Raw genomic sequence first — 20,551 nt, 5'->3', positions numbered from 1 at the left:
GTGTAATGTTTTGTCATTGGGGTATTTTGTCAGTGATGTTACCCAGTTATCTACTACGAGAAGCAACTTGTTTGCAAGGTAGTCGATAATTGACTGTGACCTCTTACTTGATGCACCTTTCAAGATAAACAGTAACTGTCAATCAGCACAATAATTAAACTAAAGGATACTTACTTGAACTTGCTTACATGTTAAAGTATAAGCAGAGCTCACCATAGGATTTCAGAACTGGGGGTGTCTAATTGTGAGGGTGAAACTTTGAAATTAGGGACAAAATTAGTGCCAAAGCTGATGACCCTATAACAATTATGCTTTGCCTTCATATTATAGTGATACCCTGTTAATTTTGTGCCTGTTCAATATGTATGCATGTGTGTGTGTGTTGATGTTTGTAACTTTATGGTGGTGGTTGGGGGGCAGTGAAAAATGGAGAAATGTCTGTGACATTACTATGAACTCTGCCAAAGACTCACTTTAAAACTGGTAAAAATCATCACTTTTCTTCACTTTAAAACAAGTGTGTGTGTGTGTGTGTGTGTAATTACTATGTAGTAACTATAAGTCAGAGTATGCAATTTTAGTCTAACAATAAGACTGATTGCTGAATAATATTCATCTTCAAAGATGCAACAAATAATGGTTTATGATCAGTTTTCAACTACCTTACAAACAAATTGCTTGATAATCTGATTAATGTTATGTTTCTTTTGGTTGAAAATTGTTTAGATATGAAAGCCAGACTAACTAGACATGGCTAATTAAAGGGTGCTTGATAGCTCACCCACAAATATGCAAATCAATCTGATAGCACTCTCTCATTCATTGATAGTTGTGTCACTGAGATCTCTACATGGATGGGAAGCCACATAAAATCAAGGAGCTCTCTACTGTTAACATGGGTCAATTTGTAATGTACACAATGTATTTGTACGTAATATCTGCGTCAAAAAGTAATGTTCTTGATTTGGTGATTACTCTAGAGTGAGTAACAGTGTTACAAAACTAAAATTTGTTTGTTTGTATTTTGCTCTTTTCATATGTGGGAACTAAAATTTCTGAGTGTCAATGTACTCTTGACCCACTTTTTATGCTTACTTGGGGTTCTGGTTTATTGAGAACCCTTATTAAGTATGGTAAATGATATTGCACTGTCATTTAACATAAAAATTATTCAGTAAATCATTTTTACTGAAATAAAATTATTCAAACCATCCTTTTAATTGTTTCTGATCATTATTTTTCCACTTATATGTAAATATTTCTTAATATCAGTGTAAGAAGTAGGGTTGCTTCCCTATTTATAATACTGTTGTGGCTAAGATCATCTTGCTACACAACCTTACGTTATATAAGATGAGAGAGTAGAGAAATTTATAATGAAACTTTATTTTTCATGCTAAAAACATGCTTTATATGATGTTCTAATCTATAATATTTTCATTTGTGCACACTGTGGAAAAAGTCGTACATCTACACAGCTTAACCTTAAGGTTACCAGGATTCAGCATGGCCAGCTAAATGTAAATTTTATGTTAGTGAATATTTAGAAAATACTCACAGAATATTTTCTAAAGTTTTTATTGTTATTTTTTTTTTTGATAGGTTAAAATATTTTTACATACCAAATTTTCATGATAATTGGTAGAGAGTATGGGATGTTTGGCATTATTACTTTGTCGCTCACTTAATGATATCAAAATTAGAAGGAAACCTCATGGAATATTTGCACAGTGAAAAGAGAGAGAAATAAAATAAATTAACATTGGATAATAACAAATTTTTATTTTTTTATTTTACTAATAATTCAGCTCAGTAGAGGTGTAGCATCATAATAGACAGAAATAAATTTCAATTGGAGATGTATCACTTGCTTAGGCATGCCACCATATCACATTGCTATTCTGAGTGATCTTTAATTTGGTAAATCACAATTATTTTTAACTGACAGTTATGTTGCTTTTACTGTTAATATTTTGGAAAAATGATTTTTTTTACTGAAATGTGGAGGTTCTTTCATTTTTTCAGGATCATGGAAAAGTTTTATTAGGAAAAGTTGACTGTGATGCAGAATGTAAGTACAACATAATTTAAACTTTCAGTACTTCACTTGTGCCACATTATTATGCATCATGGGATGAAATTCACGTTAAAAATCTTTGTTTATATTTATATATGTATTTCTATTTAATTTAATATTAAACTTACAGGTTAGTTTGTATATATTTTTTCATTTAGTTAATGTTCAACTTAATATGCTATTTCATGTAAAGTATATTTTTAATCTGTTTATATTTGTAATAATACAATCATACCATAAACATATTTCAATTATTTATACTCATTTAATATCACTACTATCTACAAAAAAAAAAGAAAGCAATAAAGAATTGCTTTCGATTACAGTTGGAGATATTGAAAGAGTTATAAAAAAGTGCATTAATCCTGCTTCATTTAATTCATATTGAAATATTGACTTATATAAGATATTTTTGTCATTTTGTATTTTTTAAAGTTTGTGAAGGAGCAGAAAAGTTTGTATGTTGATGTACAACTTATTATTCCAGAATCATGTATTTTTTAGATTGTGCTATGTGTTGCAGGTTCATTTATTTTAGTAAGAATCATAAGTGTGTTTATCTTTGTTTGATGATATTTAATTACCTCGTGAGTTTTATATGAATTCTTATATATTTGTCCTTTAAAAAACAAAAAAAGAATTATGAGAGACAAGTTTTGCATGGAGCTCAAATTTAAACCTGGATCCAAAGAATCTGCTATGTAATAATATAATGATTGTATGGACTTACACGGTCACATTTTGGTCATGGAACCTGGGAGTGTCAGATGCACACTGTACCTTTTCATCCATCCATGAACATGGAATATAAATGCTTGGGATCTTTTATTTATATACCAAAGCATCCTCCATCATCAGTGATCCCAATATTTTTGAAGGACTGATTTAGAAACATGCAGCCATTGCATGTGGGTCATGAATGTTCATAGTTTGTTACACACAAGTGGCCCTTTTCCATCCATGTCCATGAATGGAAACCGGTGATTTTCCAATTTATATCACAACAATTTTTCTTGAAAATGTCTGTTCAAACAGAAAGTCTTGTTCTTGCAAACAGTTCAATAGTTGCATGTAAAAATACGCCATTAATCTTATTTTTACATAAATACCCTTTTAAATAAAACTAATAGCATAAGGAAATATTTGTTTGCTTAGCTTGCCATTAATATAAAGAACTTTCAAGTTTCGAAACAATATCTTATCTATGCACGCAGAAAAGCTAGAAAGTTATCTTCATCTCACATCTGCCTAACAGATTTGCCACTAGTGCCACAAGCCTTGAGGCAATTCTTACCTAATTTCATGTGTTTTGACATGAACTGCAAGGGTACATGATGACATCATCATGCAACAAAAGTTCTCCACCAATAGGTTGGTGAAACAACCTCCATATGCAGTATATCCCCCTAAGCTCTTGCACTCCTCATAGCTTCATTCTTTTCCTTGGAATTGTATTGAACAAATATTTTTAAACTTCTCATCTGAGTTCAGTTTGTTGAGATTTGCATTGTTAACAAAACTTTGATTTTGTTTTCTTTGGCTTTTGTTTCAAAAGCTTTAATTTTTATAGTGAATTCTCAAATCTCGGTGACACATACTTAGCCCTATGTGAATGACTTTATTTACACACAGGCCCTATTTCTACTATGGCTTCTAGATGCTTGTTCACTGTAGGAGATGTTGCAGCCATTTTTAAATGTGCTGTGAATTACCACATACTTACTGGGTCTTCTATTTCCAATTTCGTTGGCCAAAATTCCTTTTCATCATGTAGGAATGAACTATTCGACTATGACTTTAACCTGACTTGCTTATGGTAGTGCCTTACCACTTGAGAAACAACCTTAACCTTCAAACTTATTTCGTGATTTCATTCTCAGGTATGTTCTTTTCCTTATCTTTTGCCTGTTGCCTTTATTATTTCTAGTTTTTCACTCCATGATCCACAATTCTTGGGGTTTACCTTGTTTTACCTCTTTGCTTGTTATTAGGATTTATAACATTTCCTTTCTCCAATAGCTCCTTTTCACACCCAATTGTTCCCATTATGTTTGTGACTCTTTTTGTCCTGACTTGTAGACTTTCTTCCATTCCTTTTCTTTATTCGCTACTCTTGGTATGTATTTGGCCAGCTTGAGGATTGAGCATCTTACCTTCTATTTTGCTCTCTGGTTACACATTTTCATGTTTTCTTACTACCTTCCTGTATTCCCTCTCCTACTTACTTTTTTGTATCATATATAGTAAGTTAAATATGGGTGTGTTGGGCTAAGGATTCTTCTACAATAGGTGTCTGTGACTTGTTGGGGATAAATTTGACGATAAATGAACAGCACGCACCCTGCTTGTTTTAAAATAATATATTCAAAACAAGTTAAATGTATAAACAATAATTCTTTACACTGTGTATCTCATTATTATATCTTAAGTACTATACAGTTCTCTTCTTCTTTCAAAAGTCCACTTAGGCCAATTCAATTTGCTTTAGAATTCAGTGGACAAACCCAACTATTTTTCTCTATTTTTATCTCTAACACTATCAGTGTATAATTCACTTATTCCTTTTCCTATCTCTCTTTTTTTTCTTTTATCACAGCAGTATCAGTGTATAATTCATTTACGCTGTCATTCAGTTACTCAGTTGTATCCCAAATTTCTGATACTTTTTTGTATTTAGGCCTACTTTCAATAAACGTCTACTTTTCTCATATTGGCCAACTTCCAAATAATCATCTGCTTTTTGTAAAAGTCCACACTGGCAGTTCAATTGCTTTAGAACACCCTTTGACAAGACAAATTATTCTCCTAAAGTATCAGAAAACTGTTAATCTCACTTTAACATATCACATGTTAGGCTATTCACTCCTACGATGGCTAACTTTACATCGTATAACCTTTCTCTGACTGAAACTCTCTTTCACTTGGCTTTACTTTTGACTCTCTTCCCATTCTGTGGTCTCTCATTTGGTTGCCACTTTTTTTTATATCTTTCACTGAGAATTTCTAGAAATCTCCATAGCCTCGACATCAATAACTTACAAACACAACTTCCAACAATCAACTGCTTGTTACTCTCTTATTATAAAAAAAGCTAAACAATCATGAAATATCCACTTACAAAATAAATTAATTAAGAATACCTACACTAACAATCTTCAATATGTGACATACATCTCTGGACACCGGTATGACATCTAGCATTTAGATGCAGTACAGAATGAGGGTTCACTCCACGTTAACGTGCTTGACATTCTTGCTGTTTTTCTTGTTACTTGTCTTGTTGCCTGTCGCTTACTGGAAACTAAGATCTTGGTGGTGAACCATCACTCTTGGCCAGTCCACATTCTACCAATGGAGTGGCTATACACCCCTAAGTATTTTATTGGGTTTACTCTTGGTTGGGCACATCTCTCATAGACATCTTTGCCACGCTTTTCAATTCTGGGTTTCTTCTCGTCTGGTACTTTGTTCCTCATTCTTCAATTCTGGCTGTTGATACCCTCAGCCAGGATTGGTCTTACCTTTTTCTATATGCCTATTCCCCTCCTTGTCTACTCCCTCAAATCTTCCCCTTTACACATGACTCTCCTTATTAGGTCCTGTTGGTGGCATCTCTTTGGCCAGCTCAGCCTTGGCTTGCTTAACATTCAGACCTTCTCTTTCTTTCCCCATTATCCCCTCTCCCTTGCTTCACCCTTATGTATCTCTTTTTTTTTTTATTGAGGAATATCTTCCCTCCATCTTCATGCATGTGATTTGCCCAGTCCATTGCCTATTGGGCAGGACTTACTGATTGTGTGACATTCTTGTCACATTCGTGTTGCACGTCCACTGTGTTTGTCTATTAACAAAAGTGGTGGGTCTGTTGTTGTTAATCCATCTGCCACTCCTTTACTTCTGGCTGTTCATCCATGGTTTGTCAGTCTCTGCTTTTACTAGTTGTTGGGCAGCCTTGGCCATGGCATTTCACCTTTACTGGTACCACAAGGTGTTTTTTTTTCCCTGTCCTCTCCACTATGTTTCATTCCTTTGTTCTCCTTCAACTCCTCACCTGACTCCCATGCTTGCCTGAGATCTTAGTGGGGTTTTACTTTATCTCACAAGTGCCTGTTGGAGCTGTTGGCTTCTTGCTTTTTTGTCCCATCTTTCTCTACAGATTTATTTCCTCTTCCTATTTGCCTGTGATTATGATCTTTCGGATATATGGATGCTTTTTGCACCCTTTTCCACTGCACTTACATACTCCTCTCTTTGGACCATAATTTCCTTCCTTAGACCTCGACTGCTGAGGAAGGTAACCATACTTTCTCTCTTATCTTCTTTCCTTCTATCTCTTAGCTCTTTGATCAGTTGGACCTGGATTGGCTCATTTTGGGGTCCGCACCATCATCTGTACCTACCTTGAGACCCCTTTCCTTTTCCATTATTGGTTGTGTCCATTAACTCCTCCAGATGGTATGTTCATCTCTGGATGTAAATGCTTAAAGACTATTTCACATTTAATTTGTCATCTTTTTCATTTTCTTGCATCTCATTTTCACTGGCCCTAGGACAAGATCTTCCAGGTAGACATGTGGATGATTCTCCACATACTTGTCTTTCTTTATCTACACTATCTGGCTGTTTTTTCTCCTGATAGGTTTCAGCTTCCAGTGGTTGCCATTCTTCAATTCCCCCTACCATCTCTTTTTCAGAGCCCATTTTAATTTCATAGGATCTTGGCAGGTGGCTGTTGTTGCTTCCCAGGGAAAACTTACCTAAAATCTGCATTGAGCCAGGATAATGGAAATTGATCATACCATCTGCAAGACCACTTAAGGTACTCTTGTGGTATATATATATTTACTCAATTGTCCAATCCAGACTGTACCTTTTCCATGGATTATCATGGAAAAAGCTAACACCAGAGAAACATTATGCCCACTTCTTTGACTGCACTTGCTGGCTTTTAAAAATATAATTTTGCAGTCATTCATTGCACTGTTTCCAGTAACAGATATTTCTGGCTTGAGGTCTGATGAGGATCTGGGCACTTCTCTAGGTTGAAACATTGTACATTTGCTGTTATGTTAAACTTATATTAAAATTTTTCTTCATTACCCATTCAAGCCGTCTCCAAGCATTACTAGTCTCAAAGTGGGTTCCCTCATCATCGAATCAGACAGTCATGTTCTCATTCTGCCCATTCCTGCAACACTTAGGGCTCATTTGCCTCTTCCTCCCTTACATTCCAGGCAAAGAGTATACCCTGATTGAGTTGAGATGCAGTCTCCAATGAGTGTGCCCCTGCCATTAGATGTCACACTCCATGGGCTTCCTATCATGTGCTTTATGAAGGGAGCTTATCTATGTAACATTTGCTCCAGCCCCTCCACCAATTCAGTGTAGGATTCTAGCTTTTCTGTGTGTGTAGATGAGTTATCATCTGAGAAGTTAACATTTTCCTAATCTGAAAATGTATTTCTGATAGATATTCATCTCTTCACACATTCCCACCTGTCTTCCCCACTTCTGATACACTTTTTTTTGGTCTTGCCTCGCCAAAGAATGAAGTTATCATGAGTGCAAGTTCACAGAGGGAGTTACTGTGCATGGATATTGTTTCACCCTCCTGTCGATGGAGGGTTTTTGTTGCATGATGACATCATTATGCACCAGCACAGTTCACATTAAAATTAGGTAGGAGTTGCCTTAAGGCTAGTGCCATACAAATAACTTTGACAGATGTGCAAAGAAGATTGCTTTCTAGCTTTTTTGTGTGAAGAGTTAATTATCTATTGAAAATACATTTTCAGATTAGGAAAATGTTAACATTTAATGGTGAGGGGTACTTAGATCTTTGTTCATTTTTCTAAAGTACTCAATAATTATTTTGTTTAAATGCACTTAGTAGTGTGTCTGACAACATAGGGGTGTTTGTGTAGTTGAATTGGTAGTTTTTGGCACTATATGCTTTAATATGCATTGAATTTTGGATTGTTTATAAATTGGTTATCTATGTTTTTTAAACATTGAATCATGCGGGGCAGGCATATTCTACCACTGGATGTAAGTATGTTTTATAAATTTTGAGCATGTTTTCAGTTGTTATTAGTCAGATGTTGTATTTAGCTGGCTCTTTGTCATATTTTGGCTTTCAAATTACTTAAGTGTTTTGTCTAGTTAAGTCTAGAATCATATATCAAGCTGATATAGTTTGTTGATGTGGTTACCTGGAGGAGGGTTCCATTTAGGTATAGTTTTGGGAGTCGTCTTCTTATTTTAGAAGATTGTGTGAATAATAGGACTTGAAGAGTGGAATTCTCCAAAACTAGTATAATCTAATAACACGTGTTGATCAAGTTGTAGATTGAACTGGACCTCCCTTGAACTTAGGCTTCGAAATTAAACAAGTTTCGGAATACTAAGTTTAATTATTTTTGTTATAGGACTTGTGTTTTTATCCTTATTCTTCATTTGTTGGAGAAATATTTGATTTGGTAATGGTTGTAGATTAATAACAGCTTTGTCTGGATTAGGAAAACTCTTCCATATAGCCACATCATCTGAAAAACTGGACAGAAACTGAAATTTGCACATATTAATAGCATTTCAGTCACATACATGATGAACACAAGAGGGCTGACTCCCCCACCCCCTTGCAAGTCACCAGCCTCATTATTGATTGTATCTCTGCATTTGTCACATTTTCAAGATGGTTAAAGGTTGAAAGCTAAGAAGTTTACCTCTTCTTTTTTATTTTATGTTTTTGTAGTTTATTGTAGTGTTTATTTGGAGTAATTTTATTCTGTTTCATTTCATGTTTTGTTTGTTATTGACAAACTTATACAGGACCACATTTCCATTACAAATGCAGCCAAAGACTTTCTTACAGGAATGTTTTGCCCGGCATAGCCAGGTGGTTATGGAGCTCGACTCGCAATCTGTGGGTCGTGGGTTCGATTCCCTGTCCCACCAAACATGCTCACCCTTTCAACCGTGGGGGCATTATAATACCACTATTTGTTGGTAAAAGAGTAGCCCAAGAGTTGGTGGTGGGTGGTGATAATTAGCTGTCTTCCCTCTAGTCTTTCACTGCTAAATTAGGGATGGCTAGCACTGATAGCCCTCGTGTAGCTTTGCACAAAATTCAAAACAAACAAACAGGGATGTTTAAGCCACTTGAGTTGTTTTTGTTGAAAGATTGGTAATAGATTTTGTTTTTGTTTTTTAACAATTTGTTTTGTTTCTAAGTTTAATGACAAGTCTACTTTTGCACAGCTTGTAATTGAAAAAATTGTAAAAGGATTTAATTGTTTCATCAGCTTAATGTTTACCTTTTAAAATTAATCTAATCATATAAACTATGAATAATTTGCAAAATAATCAAAATGAAACATTAATAAAGAAGAGTGTTGTAATACAATAAACATTTAAAATGAGTTTTCATTTAAAATAAATGCAGTTGAACTGACAGAAAAAATCCTCAAACGTTTATTCACATGCTTTTATTAAAAATATCAATGTGAAAAAGTTAATAGGCCCCTCACGAGCCAGTGGGGTACATTTTGGTTAAAAAAAAAACTACCCAATCCAATTTTTCTTAATTTGAATTGAAATTTTTTGGACATTTTTATTGGCTAAAAAGAAGGCATTTTCAACACACTTTTAGCATTGTGGATTCAAAAAGTGATTTGAAGTCGTAAGATGACTGAAATCCATCAGTGTATCACAAGCTTAACAGCCATGCACAATAAACATAGAAGTGTTCAAATGACATGCAGAGGTATACAGGAACTGTTTAGAACCACCTTGGTAGATATTGTGCAGCAAGCCAAGTACAATATTATGCATGTAGTTGCTTTCAAAGTGTTCCTGTCTGCTCATCTTACTGAAATTGTTTGTATCTCAATTGAAAGCTAAACATAAAAAAGTGATAGCAGAAGCATAAAAGGTTGGCAGTTGCTTAATTAATGATGCTCAGAATGTGGTTTTATTGATACCTACTGAATTTACTCCCAGTGGGTAGACCTTAGTACTAGCTAGTATGGAGACTTGAGGATGCCATATTTTACTTAAATATTTATAAATTACCAGTGAAAACTTGTCTCGAAAAGATACATCCAAAACCACCCTCTTTGGGAGTTTCTGGATTGAACTTACTTTTAGTATTCAACAAATTGTAGTGTAAAGACACACCCTTTGGCTCCTGAGGGACGTTTTAAAAAAAAACATGATCACCACAATAAATAGGCACACACAACAAACAGTAAAAATCTTTTAATATAGAGTATGTTGCCACAGTAAATACAGAGGTATTCGCAAGTTTAGAGGTTGCAGTTGTGTAAGAGGGTGTAAGGTGATTTTAAGTGTTAAGACATATGGATAATGTTTGAAAAGCTTTGATTTTTGTAATACAGGTAGATGTTATTTTACACACATATATATAAATGTGTGGTCTAATAGTTATTTATCCCTAGCTAGCATAGCAGCCAGGTTCCACATCACCAAATATCCAACATTAAAGTTGTTAAAAAATGGAAAGTTGATGAAAAAAGAGTACAGAGGTCAGCGATCAGCAAAAGCCATGGTAGAACATATCCAAAATCTCCTGAAAGATCCTGTTAAGGAAATAAAAGATCCCAGTGATTTGGATAATATTCAGGTTTGTTAGTTGTTTTTTCATTTATTGCTAAATATAAATATGAATGAAGTTGTATATGTTATTCTACTTGAAATGAATAAATACTTGTGTATGTGTAGATTTGATGACTTTCTGTGAATGGTCTTACTTTGCTGTTAATGTTGTATACTCTGTTATGGGCAGAAATGGAACATAAATTTTACATTATTGAAACTTTTACTCTATTCAGAGAATGAAGTTTACCTCTTTTATGTTGTATAGTTTTGTTGTAGGTAGAACTAAAAGGTAAGTTTGAATTACTGAAAACTAGTTTTATTTTAGAATGAAATAGAAACTTTTAGAAAAGACTAGTTTGTTGTAGTTAGAACTGTAAGACAGATTTTGTGTTACTAAAATGTTTTCTTAAAAGCCTACATAATTGATAACATGTTGGTATCTTAACACGTAAATGATTCTTCTACTTACAATGCGAGATATATGAAAAGTCTTAAAACTTCATGGATTTAACACATTCATAGGATTAAAGAATAGTTTATGTTCAGGTGCTTTACTATGTGAGCCAGAAGAATCAATAAGCTATGGATTGTTATTTTCTTTCACACTCTTTGTAAACTAAGTTTGGATTAGTAAGCATTTGGCTAACTTAATAGTTTCTTTATTGTTTCATGTGTTGCTTTCATCTTTTCTTCAAATATTTCTTATATAATTTTGTTAGAAAGCTTATTTGTTTTCCATGAAATAAATAGATTAAATTATAAATAAGTATCAAATTTCAGATTTTTCACCATAAACATCACATTGGAGTATTTTTACATTTTAATATTTCCACCTTGTGGTGGTGTATGTTTTAAGAGTTCTTGATTTAATAGGAAAACTATGACTTTTTAGTGTTCATGCACTGATGAAGTATAAATCTGTAGGTGTACAAGTACAAACTGAATCACATGCCTTTATTTAGACTTCATTCACATGGCTGATGAAAGTTGATAGAGCTACAGTTGTGGGTGGTTAACTTATAGGTTTTCTTATCTCTTTTTACATAATATTTTGAATTTACAGCAAGAAACTTTATTTAGTAATTACTGCAGGTCATAGAAGATTCTTTACAAGATTTAGTTGTAATGCATGTTATCATAACAATATAATCAATTGCTTGGGCTCTGAAGAATACATAAGTTTCTAAACCCATTTTTATCTGTGTTCAAACCATAATAATATGCTTTTTCCTAGTACATTTCTGTCCAGATTAAACAAAAGGAATTTTTTCTGTTTAGTACTATATCTTCAACTACAAACATAACATTTAAGAAAATTGAAACATACTTTCACAGGTTTTTATATGAATGTGCTTTCACAGATTACATGTGTGAACAAAATGTCTGAGGAGATCTAAAAGCCAAAGAAGAAATTAATGTAAAAAAAATATACTATTTGTTTTGGAACAGGAAGATAAAAGGACTGGGATATTATACATCATCTCCAAAGACCAGCAGGAATATGAAGTATTTAGAAAAGTTGCCATGGATCTTCGAGATGACTGCCAGTTCTTTGTTGTGACAGGGTAAGCTGTAGCTGAAACAAAACATTTAGTATTCTGTATTCAAGTAAAAGGTTTTGAGTAAAGTTTCTAAAAATAAATAGAGTAACTAATTATGTTTCAGGATAAGATGTATTACCTCAGTTCATATTTTATCATTTCAGTATGTCTTCCTGCACATACTGAGATAGTAATGATAATATTGTAATTGTATGCCTATAGCTCTAAAATCATGTCCTGTGGCTTTGTATGTTATATCTTTTGCAGTAATCTCATAGGGAATGTTAAACAAATAATTTTCTTATTTATTTAGAGAACTTACACGATCTCAACCTAGTGGTCATAGAAGAATTGTATTCAAACCTGCCAGGTCAAAGGTTAGTGGCTACAAATATCTTCAATATGCTGCTTATGTTTGCACTAATTCTCTTCTGTATTTTGAAATGCTGATACGGGTATTTTAAAATTTATTTCATGATGATATTACTTATGTTAGGACATTACCCCTGTCTTTGTATCACCATTTAATTATAGAATAGTAGGGAAACAAAATATACAAGCATATATATATATATATATATTTATTTATTTATTTTTGTCATTTTTCAACAGGTGTGTTAGATAACATCCAGCTTAGTGGGAATGAAGAAGTGTACCATATATATATATATATATAATCTGTTTGTTTATGTGTGTGTGGTGTGTAGTTATGGAAACACACGCATGATATATATGCATGAGTCGCAAATAATGAGTAGTGGCACCTAAGTGATTAAGTTCGTAATGATACAAAACATTATTACAGAAAAGAAACAAAATTAATTCTACACCAGTATTTTGTACATGAACCCTTTGCTTTACTGCTTACAGTTTATCAACATAAAATTGTGAAACATTGTCCCAAATGTCTTTTATTACTTACTGCAATTCAGCTAAGTTGTTGTTCACTTTTTGTTCTTCCCATTTTTTAACATAAGCCTGTACAACATCAGGAATGTTCACATTGGGACTTTGTGCAGACAAAGTCATGGTTATGAGTGGTCCTCCTTACCATCAAGATATCATTTCACCACATTTGCTGTATGATTTGGATGATTGTCTTGCTTGAAGGTGAATCCCCAGCTGATGAATCATGTTCCTGAAGAGATGGAATGAGGGATCAGAATCTGTTTGTACTTGTCATCAGTCAGACTGATATCAGTTTTTATGTTAGTCACCAATGTATGCTGTTGACTGAAATCCAATCTCAGCAGCATACTGATTTCCCAACATGCTGCACTGCAGACATTGTAAATACAGTATGATATTGTTCTCCTTTCTGCTTTCAAACTGTCATTGATCATGAGAGAAAAATTCAAATTTGTACTCATCTGTTAAGAGCACATTTCTCCTGCTTTACACATTCTACTGTTTGTATTCTGAAGGCCATTTAAACCTTTTGGTTTGGTTACTTCTTTCTAGCAGAGAATTTAATGCATCTGATATCACAGCATGTTAAAGTGTATATTACAGTTCCCAAGGTAGCATTCACATCTATATTATACAATTGTTTTGGTTTAATATCACACACAAGCCCCTTCGGGGCTTGGGAGACAACCAGGGGCACTCAGAAACTATGGTTTCTATTCAGCCCCACACGCGAAGATAGGGTATTGACGAGAGTGTTGGATTTTTTAAGAGTGTCCCGACAGTTGTTTACGATTAGGATAATTTACTAGATGAGAATTCTGATTTTAACGGGTCTTTTATAAGCTGGGTTGCCTCCAAGCAAGTGGAAAACCATCAAGTTGAGGGAAAGTCGAAGGGAGAGAGAGGAAGAAGAACATGCCTGCTTGTAATGACTCGTCGAGTTGGCCGGAGCACGTGGAACGCACGTGTGGTTGTTTATGCACGTGGTGGTGACGTCAGGTTGAGAGAGAGTATGATGTGTTGACGTAAATGACAGTGACACGAGTAGAGAGATGCAGAGTGGAGCACGTCCTGCTAACATGGGATTAATACATAATTGCTTAAACACCTTGAAGTTTTGATATAGAAAGTTCAAATGGAATGTAAGGTAAAAATTACTCGATCAAAAAGTACCTCTAACTTATTTAAGAGTTATCACTTCCATAGTCCTTTAATCAGTCTTTTGACATATTAAGGTTTTGATTATGATTTAAATTATAATTTTTTTAATACTTTTACTGGCATAGCATGACTCCTTTTATAGGTTTTGTACTAGTGTGTTGTACTCTCTGATTCGCTAGATACCAACCAATTACAGTGTAAGCTATCAATATGTGACTGTACTCTGGAGTAGTTCATTTTCACACTAAAAAAGGGTGGCATTTGCCTCTTACACATTTATTCCTCTCTTTTCTGTATACAAACAAAATTATTTCATTATAGTTCAACTTAATGAAAATGATGTGAAGTATACCAAGTACACATGTATGCTGAGTTATTGTGTGTTGTTATGCTTCAGCATGAACAAGGATAGTAAAGTATACATGTATGTTGAGTTATTGTGTGTTGTTACGATTCAGCATGGACAAAGATAGTGAGTATACCAAGTATACATACATGCTGAGTTATTGTGTGTTGTTACGATTCAGTTTAGTGAGAACAGTGAATAGTAACAAGTAAATGTATAGATTGAGCTATTGTGTTTTATTATGTATGAATTTGATGAGAATATTGAAGATTGCTAGGTACGTGTATGTTTTTTTTATTATTATTATTGTGTTACATTATCTTTTAGTTAGGGGATAATGATGAGTTATACCCAACATTGGATATGAGGTATGATGAACTTAGTGCTTGGATGACAAATCATTGCATTCCACTGGTCAGAGAAATCACCTTTGAAAATGCTGAGGTATGGAAACTAACAATTAAAGCACATATTTAAGTTTAATCTACATGTTTTGAAGATATCAAAAAGACATATATATGCTTATCTTGAATTATTTATACCTATTTTCAATAATTAATATCTATTTGATGTATGGAAACTACAACTTGATAATTAATTTTGCCCCTCAGTAGCACAGCAGTAAGTCTGAAGGCTTATACTACTGCCAAACATTGGGTTTCAATAACCTTGTTGGGCATAGCACAGACAAGTTTTTTGCTTAACTACAAACAAACAAACAAGTAATTAATTTCTATTTGTTTATAAGGTGCCAGACTAATATGTATCCATGTTAGAAAACTGTAGCCTAATTCAAAATCTGTGGGTTCGCAGTGTACTTGTAGTGGTAATCAAAGGGTTAAATCATTTTTTTTATTTCCCCCTTTATTGATTTTGTACGTATTCTTTTAAAGGAAAAGTCAACACACGTTACGTGTATAATACTGTCTCTTCAGTTTTTAGCCTATGAGTTATTGTGTAAGATATATCATATTTTGTGGTTCCTTTGGTAGGAGTTAACAGAAGAAGGCTTACCATTTCTCATTCTGTTTCATCGCCATGATGATAGAGAAAGTGTGAAGACTTATACAGCAGAAGTTCTCTCTCAGTTGAGTGCTGATAAAGGTAAGTTAAATATTATTATGAATTTGTAGCTATAGAATTTGAAAATTTTATTATTACTTTTTTACATCATTATTTTTTTTTTCTTTCTGTATTTTATAATTTTAGCATACTTTGGTATTCTGGAAATAATAATTGTAAATCAGAATTGTTCCAAAACAAGGCATTGAGGTAAATACAAGATATGGCACTTTTTGGTATTGTTTTAATAATCATTACAATGAACTCAAGTGTTATATAATCTTGAGATTGTTTCAGTCTTATTAAATTAATGTTTTTCTAAACTCTCCTGTAAATTTTGTGGAATGTGCACTACTGTATGAGGAATCTAGCAGTGTTGTTCAACTTCAAAGCTGAAAAAAAACTGGAGGAGATACAGTGATTTTAGTTTTTATTGGTAGTTGGAGAATGTTTTTTACTAAACTTTGCCTGGGACATGGTGTTATTGTAGTATAGTATCTATATTTATCCTCTCAAAGCTAATATAATAAGTTTGTTCAAACTTCTTTGTGTAAGATGACTACAGGTTGACACCCTTTAAAGCTTCTACACTGGAGAAACCCTTAAAAAGCCATGGGTCAGAAGATGTGTACTGCAGAGTGACAAAACATAACCAGTTTTACTTGACCAAAAACTGTTTACAGAGAAAGAAATGAACTGAAAAATGATGAAGATAACAATGATAGCAAAAGCAAACAAGCTACAGAACATTGAAAATAGTGACAGTGATGATGATGAAGAAATAGCTGTAGAATTTAGAAAAAGTCATGAATTGCAGGTCATTGAAAATAGTAATGGTGATGATGATGAAGAAATGGCTGTAGAATGTAGAAGAAGTCACAAACTGCAGGTCATTGAAAATAATAATGGAGATGATGAAGAATGGGGTACAGAATGTAAAAAAATTACGGGCTGCAGGACACTGAAAATAGCGATGGTGATGAAGAACACACTGTTGAATGTAGAAGAAGAAGAAGTCAAGAGCTGCAGTACAGAACAATGAAACTGGTGAAGATGAAGAGTGCTATAGGTTATCAAAGGAGAAGAAGAAGAGTGGCTGCAGATTATTGAACGAGAAGAAAAGGAAGCTTCAAAATAATGCTTGATGCAGAATTATTTTCTAATAAAGCTGTTTTTATTGTGAACTCTTTGTGATCCAAACAGTTAAAGCTTGAGTTGAGCTGGCAAAATAACCATGACCAGAGTGGTTAATCTTGAGGAAGAGGTAGAAAAACACTATGATCACTATATTCATAGAAAATGCCACAGCAAATAGACTTCTCATATCAAATCGTATAGGTCTATTTTATTCCAACTTTTCTCAATTTCATGTGAACATGGACAATACTTTGTTACCAAAAATTACATAATTGGTCCTGTTGACTCAGGGATGTGTTGTTAATAATAATATATTTATTATGTGAAATTTTTAAATATCTCAAAAACTAAAAAGATTTTGAACCCACATGGTATTATTTTGATAAAGTGTAGGTTTTTATAAATTTGCCAAGGCTGAAAAACTCCTAGTATTATTGTAAACACATACTGTTAGCTTGAAACTTGAAATTAGTCAATGTTTTAGCCAGTTACAAAGTGTGGTACTTTTATTACATTTGATTCTAAAGTTAGAAGTAGGTTGTATATGTATGTGCTCATTCAAAGTCAAACCAAGCACAAATATCTGATATTTTCTATAGCTAGAAATTCAAGGACTAGTATGCAGAAGGACAGGGATGGAATAAAAGTCACAAGACGCTGGGTTAAAGTTAAATAAAAAAATACTTTATTGATGAAGAAACAAAAGAAATGGTTGATCATGTAGTGAAGCATTGCTCATTGATGATAAGTTACTGAAAAAAGATAAATTATAAAAAAAAAAGCAAAGAATGAAACTTATTTAAATAAAAAGAGAAAATTAACTGTACTTAAAGGTGAATTGAGGATTACTTACACAATCAATAAAAGTAATGGATAAAAGATTAAAACACAGATGAAACTTGAGTCCTTCAAAATAGAAAACATCTTTCTAAAAGCACCGATACTGTATTCACAAGTTACATTCTCTCTGTTGCTGACTAATCAGAAAATTGGATCAGAAGAATATGAAAATACGTCTGCTGCATGTGACAGTTGCAGAGCAGTCATGCACATGTAAGGCAAGCATTACCTAGCTTCCATGGTTAGACTTTACTGCAGGAAGTAACTTGCAAGGCTAATTTAGTACATGACCTCAACCAGAGGTGTTCCAAATCAGAACATAAAATTTTATAGTTGTGAAATGTACCCTAAGGAAAGTTAGATGTGTGGCATGCAAACCACATGTAATTTTTTTTCCGTTTCACTTATTGTCATGTAGCAACAAGACATGACTCCTATTGAGATAACACACCATCACATAAGTTTGTTTCAAAATCAGTTTTTCAATAGTTGGTTTTCAAGAGAATGCCAAAATATTATTCCTGCCTAGAAAATTAATTTCTTAAAAAAATATAGAGAGAGAAATTAATTGGAAAAACATGAATATTTCATATAGTATTAAAAAATTTGTATTTAATATAGTCTAGTTTAAAAACACCAGATAATCTAAAAATGGTTTTAAATTCAACAGTATTTACTGTTATAATTTTATTATTCATTATTGTTTTATTTGAGGTCTTCTCTTGCATTTGCACACGTTTTAACTGATGATAATTGATTTGGTGCATTAAGGAACAAGTGTTACATACAATCTAATTGTTGAAGTTTCCAGCTAATGAGCCAAAAAATTGTAGTTAAATAATAGTAAAATTGTGTACTAATTATAGAAAACTAGTAATGTTGTAAGTTTTAAGTAATTAAGCATTAGTTAATTTTAAAATAAGTGAATAAATCTCTTAACTGAATTACATATATTTGCTCAATGAAAATTTGAATAAACTTAAAGAAAAATATGCATTTTTCTCGCTATTTAGGTTCCATCAATATTTTAACAGCTGATGGTCATAGATTTACTCACCCACTACACCATTTGGGAAAGACTCAGACAGACTTGCCTCTTATTGCAATAGATAGTTTCCGCCATATGTATCTCTTTCCAAACTTTAAGGATATTATGTAAGTAAATACAGAGGGGCTTATTTTAATGCAACTGAATATATTATAAATGTTTTAAGTGCAAAATTTTATATATAGAAATATATCTATGTATATAGATACTTTTTATTATATATATATATATATATATATATATACAGTCAAACGGTTGTTAACGAGTTACATGAAAAAAACAAGTACAAGTCTAGTTCTTGGTTTATTCTAAATTTGTTGTAAGAATACTTCACAACCCCTCCCAAGTAAAGATGTTTATATAACATGAGCGTTCGATGACGTAGAACCATAAAGAGAGCCTTTTCTGTTCCCTTTGTAAGCACGAAACATCATACAACTGGGTGTTTTGGACAGCTCTGAAACCACAGCCCAAGCTAACCTACTGAATTGCCCTTATCTGCAAAGTGAAGGCTATGGTTATGAAAGACAATCAACCTAGAAATATATCGTATGAAGCTAGGCTGGTACTGTTACAATAATAATAACAAGGATTTGAAGTTCTAGACATCTTAAAATTAACTGCTGTTTTCATGAAAAAAATGGACAAAGAAACTGTAATGACAGTAATTCCATTCAGTCACATGCTTGTCAAGGGCTCTAATGCAGCAGTAGTTTTTGTATGTTTGGCTTGCTTCAATGTGGTCTTGGAATCCACGTCCACATACAGTGGAAGCTCTTCTTAAATTAATCAAGCTATTCTTTGAACAAGTTTGTTCCAGTGGAAATTGTAGTGTTGGGCAAAAGTGCTTTATCAAGGCCACAAGTTTGAGCACAACTGATAGTAAAAGGCAGTTCCATGGGTAGGATGGAATCTTGAACATCACTTATAAAATGTAGTTAACCTGCAGTATACTTTATAATACAAGTGCTTAATTAACCTTTACTTCTAGAAATTAAATTGATTCTTATTAATAAAAATGTGTTTATTAATTAAAAGCAAGAAACGAAAAGTAGCCTCTTTAGCCAAATGATTTGCATCTCAAGTTATTTTTCACCAACACATTTTGGGGTATTACAGTTAAACTACATGCAGAGGTCATCACTGCAGTTCTCTGTGCCTGTGGAAAGCATGTGTGTATTTTTGTTTTTACAGATAGCTTTTTTTCTTGGCAAATTAATTTCATAGTTTGAAAATGTATGTACAATTTTAACTAGATCTGTACTATCAGTTGATGTACCTACGAGCATCAGTTGCATCAATTTGCGTCAAATAACATTATCATTCAAAAGTATGATTAAATTGATTAATATTACAAAATTAATCAATAACTTGTAATTCGTGTATTGGATTACTCCAACTGTCGAAGCAATTTGAGTTTTGCCATTATTAGTTTCAATTAATTCAAGTTTACTAAGCTTAATTAATTAGTGGTGTGACACATGAAAATAATCAACTAATCAAAATTAATATTTCCCATTACTATTTTAAGTTATTTCAACTATTCAAGTCTCGTGTGAGAATAATTTATTAATTGAAGTTAATCTATTAATGAGCCTGATGATTAATCTATTATCAAATTCTACTAATTGCTTTGCTGTAATTTTGACCTAGTTATACTTTTACACAAAATCACAAGCAATAACAATATTAGGCATAGTTTAAACTCTCAAAACTGTGGCCTTGTTGGGATATAAAACTATGTATATTCAAATAGTTTTATATTCCATCGAGGAAACTACATATATATACACCTGGAAAAAAGTTAAGCA

General features: G+C 33.0%; 1 protein-coding gene across 4 annotated transcripts in view; it reads left to right on the top strand.

Annotated features, from left to right (window-relative positions):
• Positions 1-20,551, top strand: part of LOC106475511 (endoplasmic reticulum resident protein 44-like) — a 29,942-nt gene that overhangs the window by 5,229 nt on the left and 4,162 nt on the right. For 2 of the 4 annotated variants that reach the window (XM_022380738.1, XM_022380736.1), the window contains exons 4-11: positions 2,026-2,071; positions 8,107-8,125; positions 10,523-10,721; positions 12,146-12,261; positions 12,551-12,614; positions 14,981-15,097; positions 15,646-15,757; positions 18,706-18,847. In XM_022380738.1, the coding sequence (XP_022236446.1) occupies positions 2,026-2,071; positions 8,107-8,125; positions 10,523-10,721; positions 12,146-12,261; positions 12,551-12,614; positions 14,981-15,097; positions 15,646-15,757; positions 18,706-18,847 (815 nt within the window). The remainder of the gene's footprint in view (positions 1-2,025; positions 2,072-8,106; positions 8,126-10,522; positions 10,722-12,145; positions 12,262-12,550; positions 12,615-14,980; positions 15,098-15,645; positions 15,758-18,705; positions 18,848-20,551) is intronic. The other 2 variants (XM_013936193.2, XM_022380740.1) reach the window with 1 other exon arrangement.

The sequence above is a fragment of the Limulus polyphemus genome, unplaced genomic scaffold (genome assembly GCF_000517525.1).
Source record: "Limulus polyphemus unplaced genomic scaffold, Limulus_polyphemus-2.1.2 Scaffold147, whole genome shotgun sequence".
In the NCBI taxonomy this organism is placed as follows: domain Eukaryota; kingdom Metazoa; phylum Arthropoda; class Merostomata; order Xiphosura; family Limulidae; genus Limulus; species Limulus polyphemus.
This window is presented reverse-complemented; position numbering and strand designations above follow the sequence as displayed.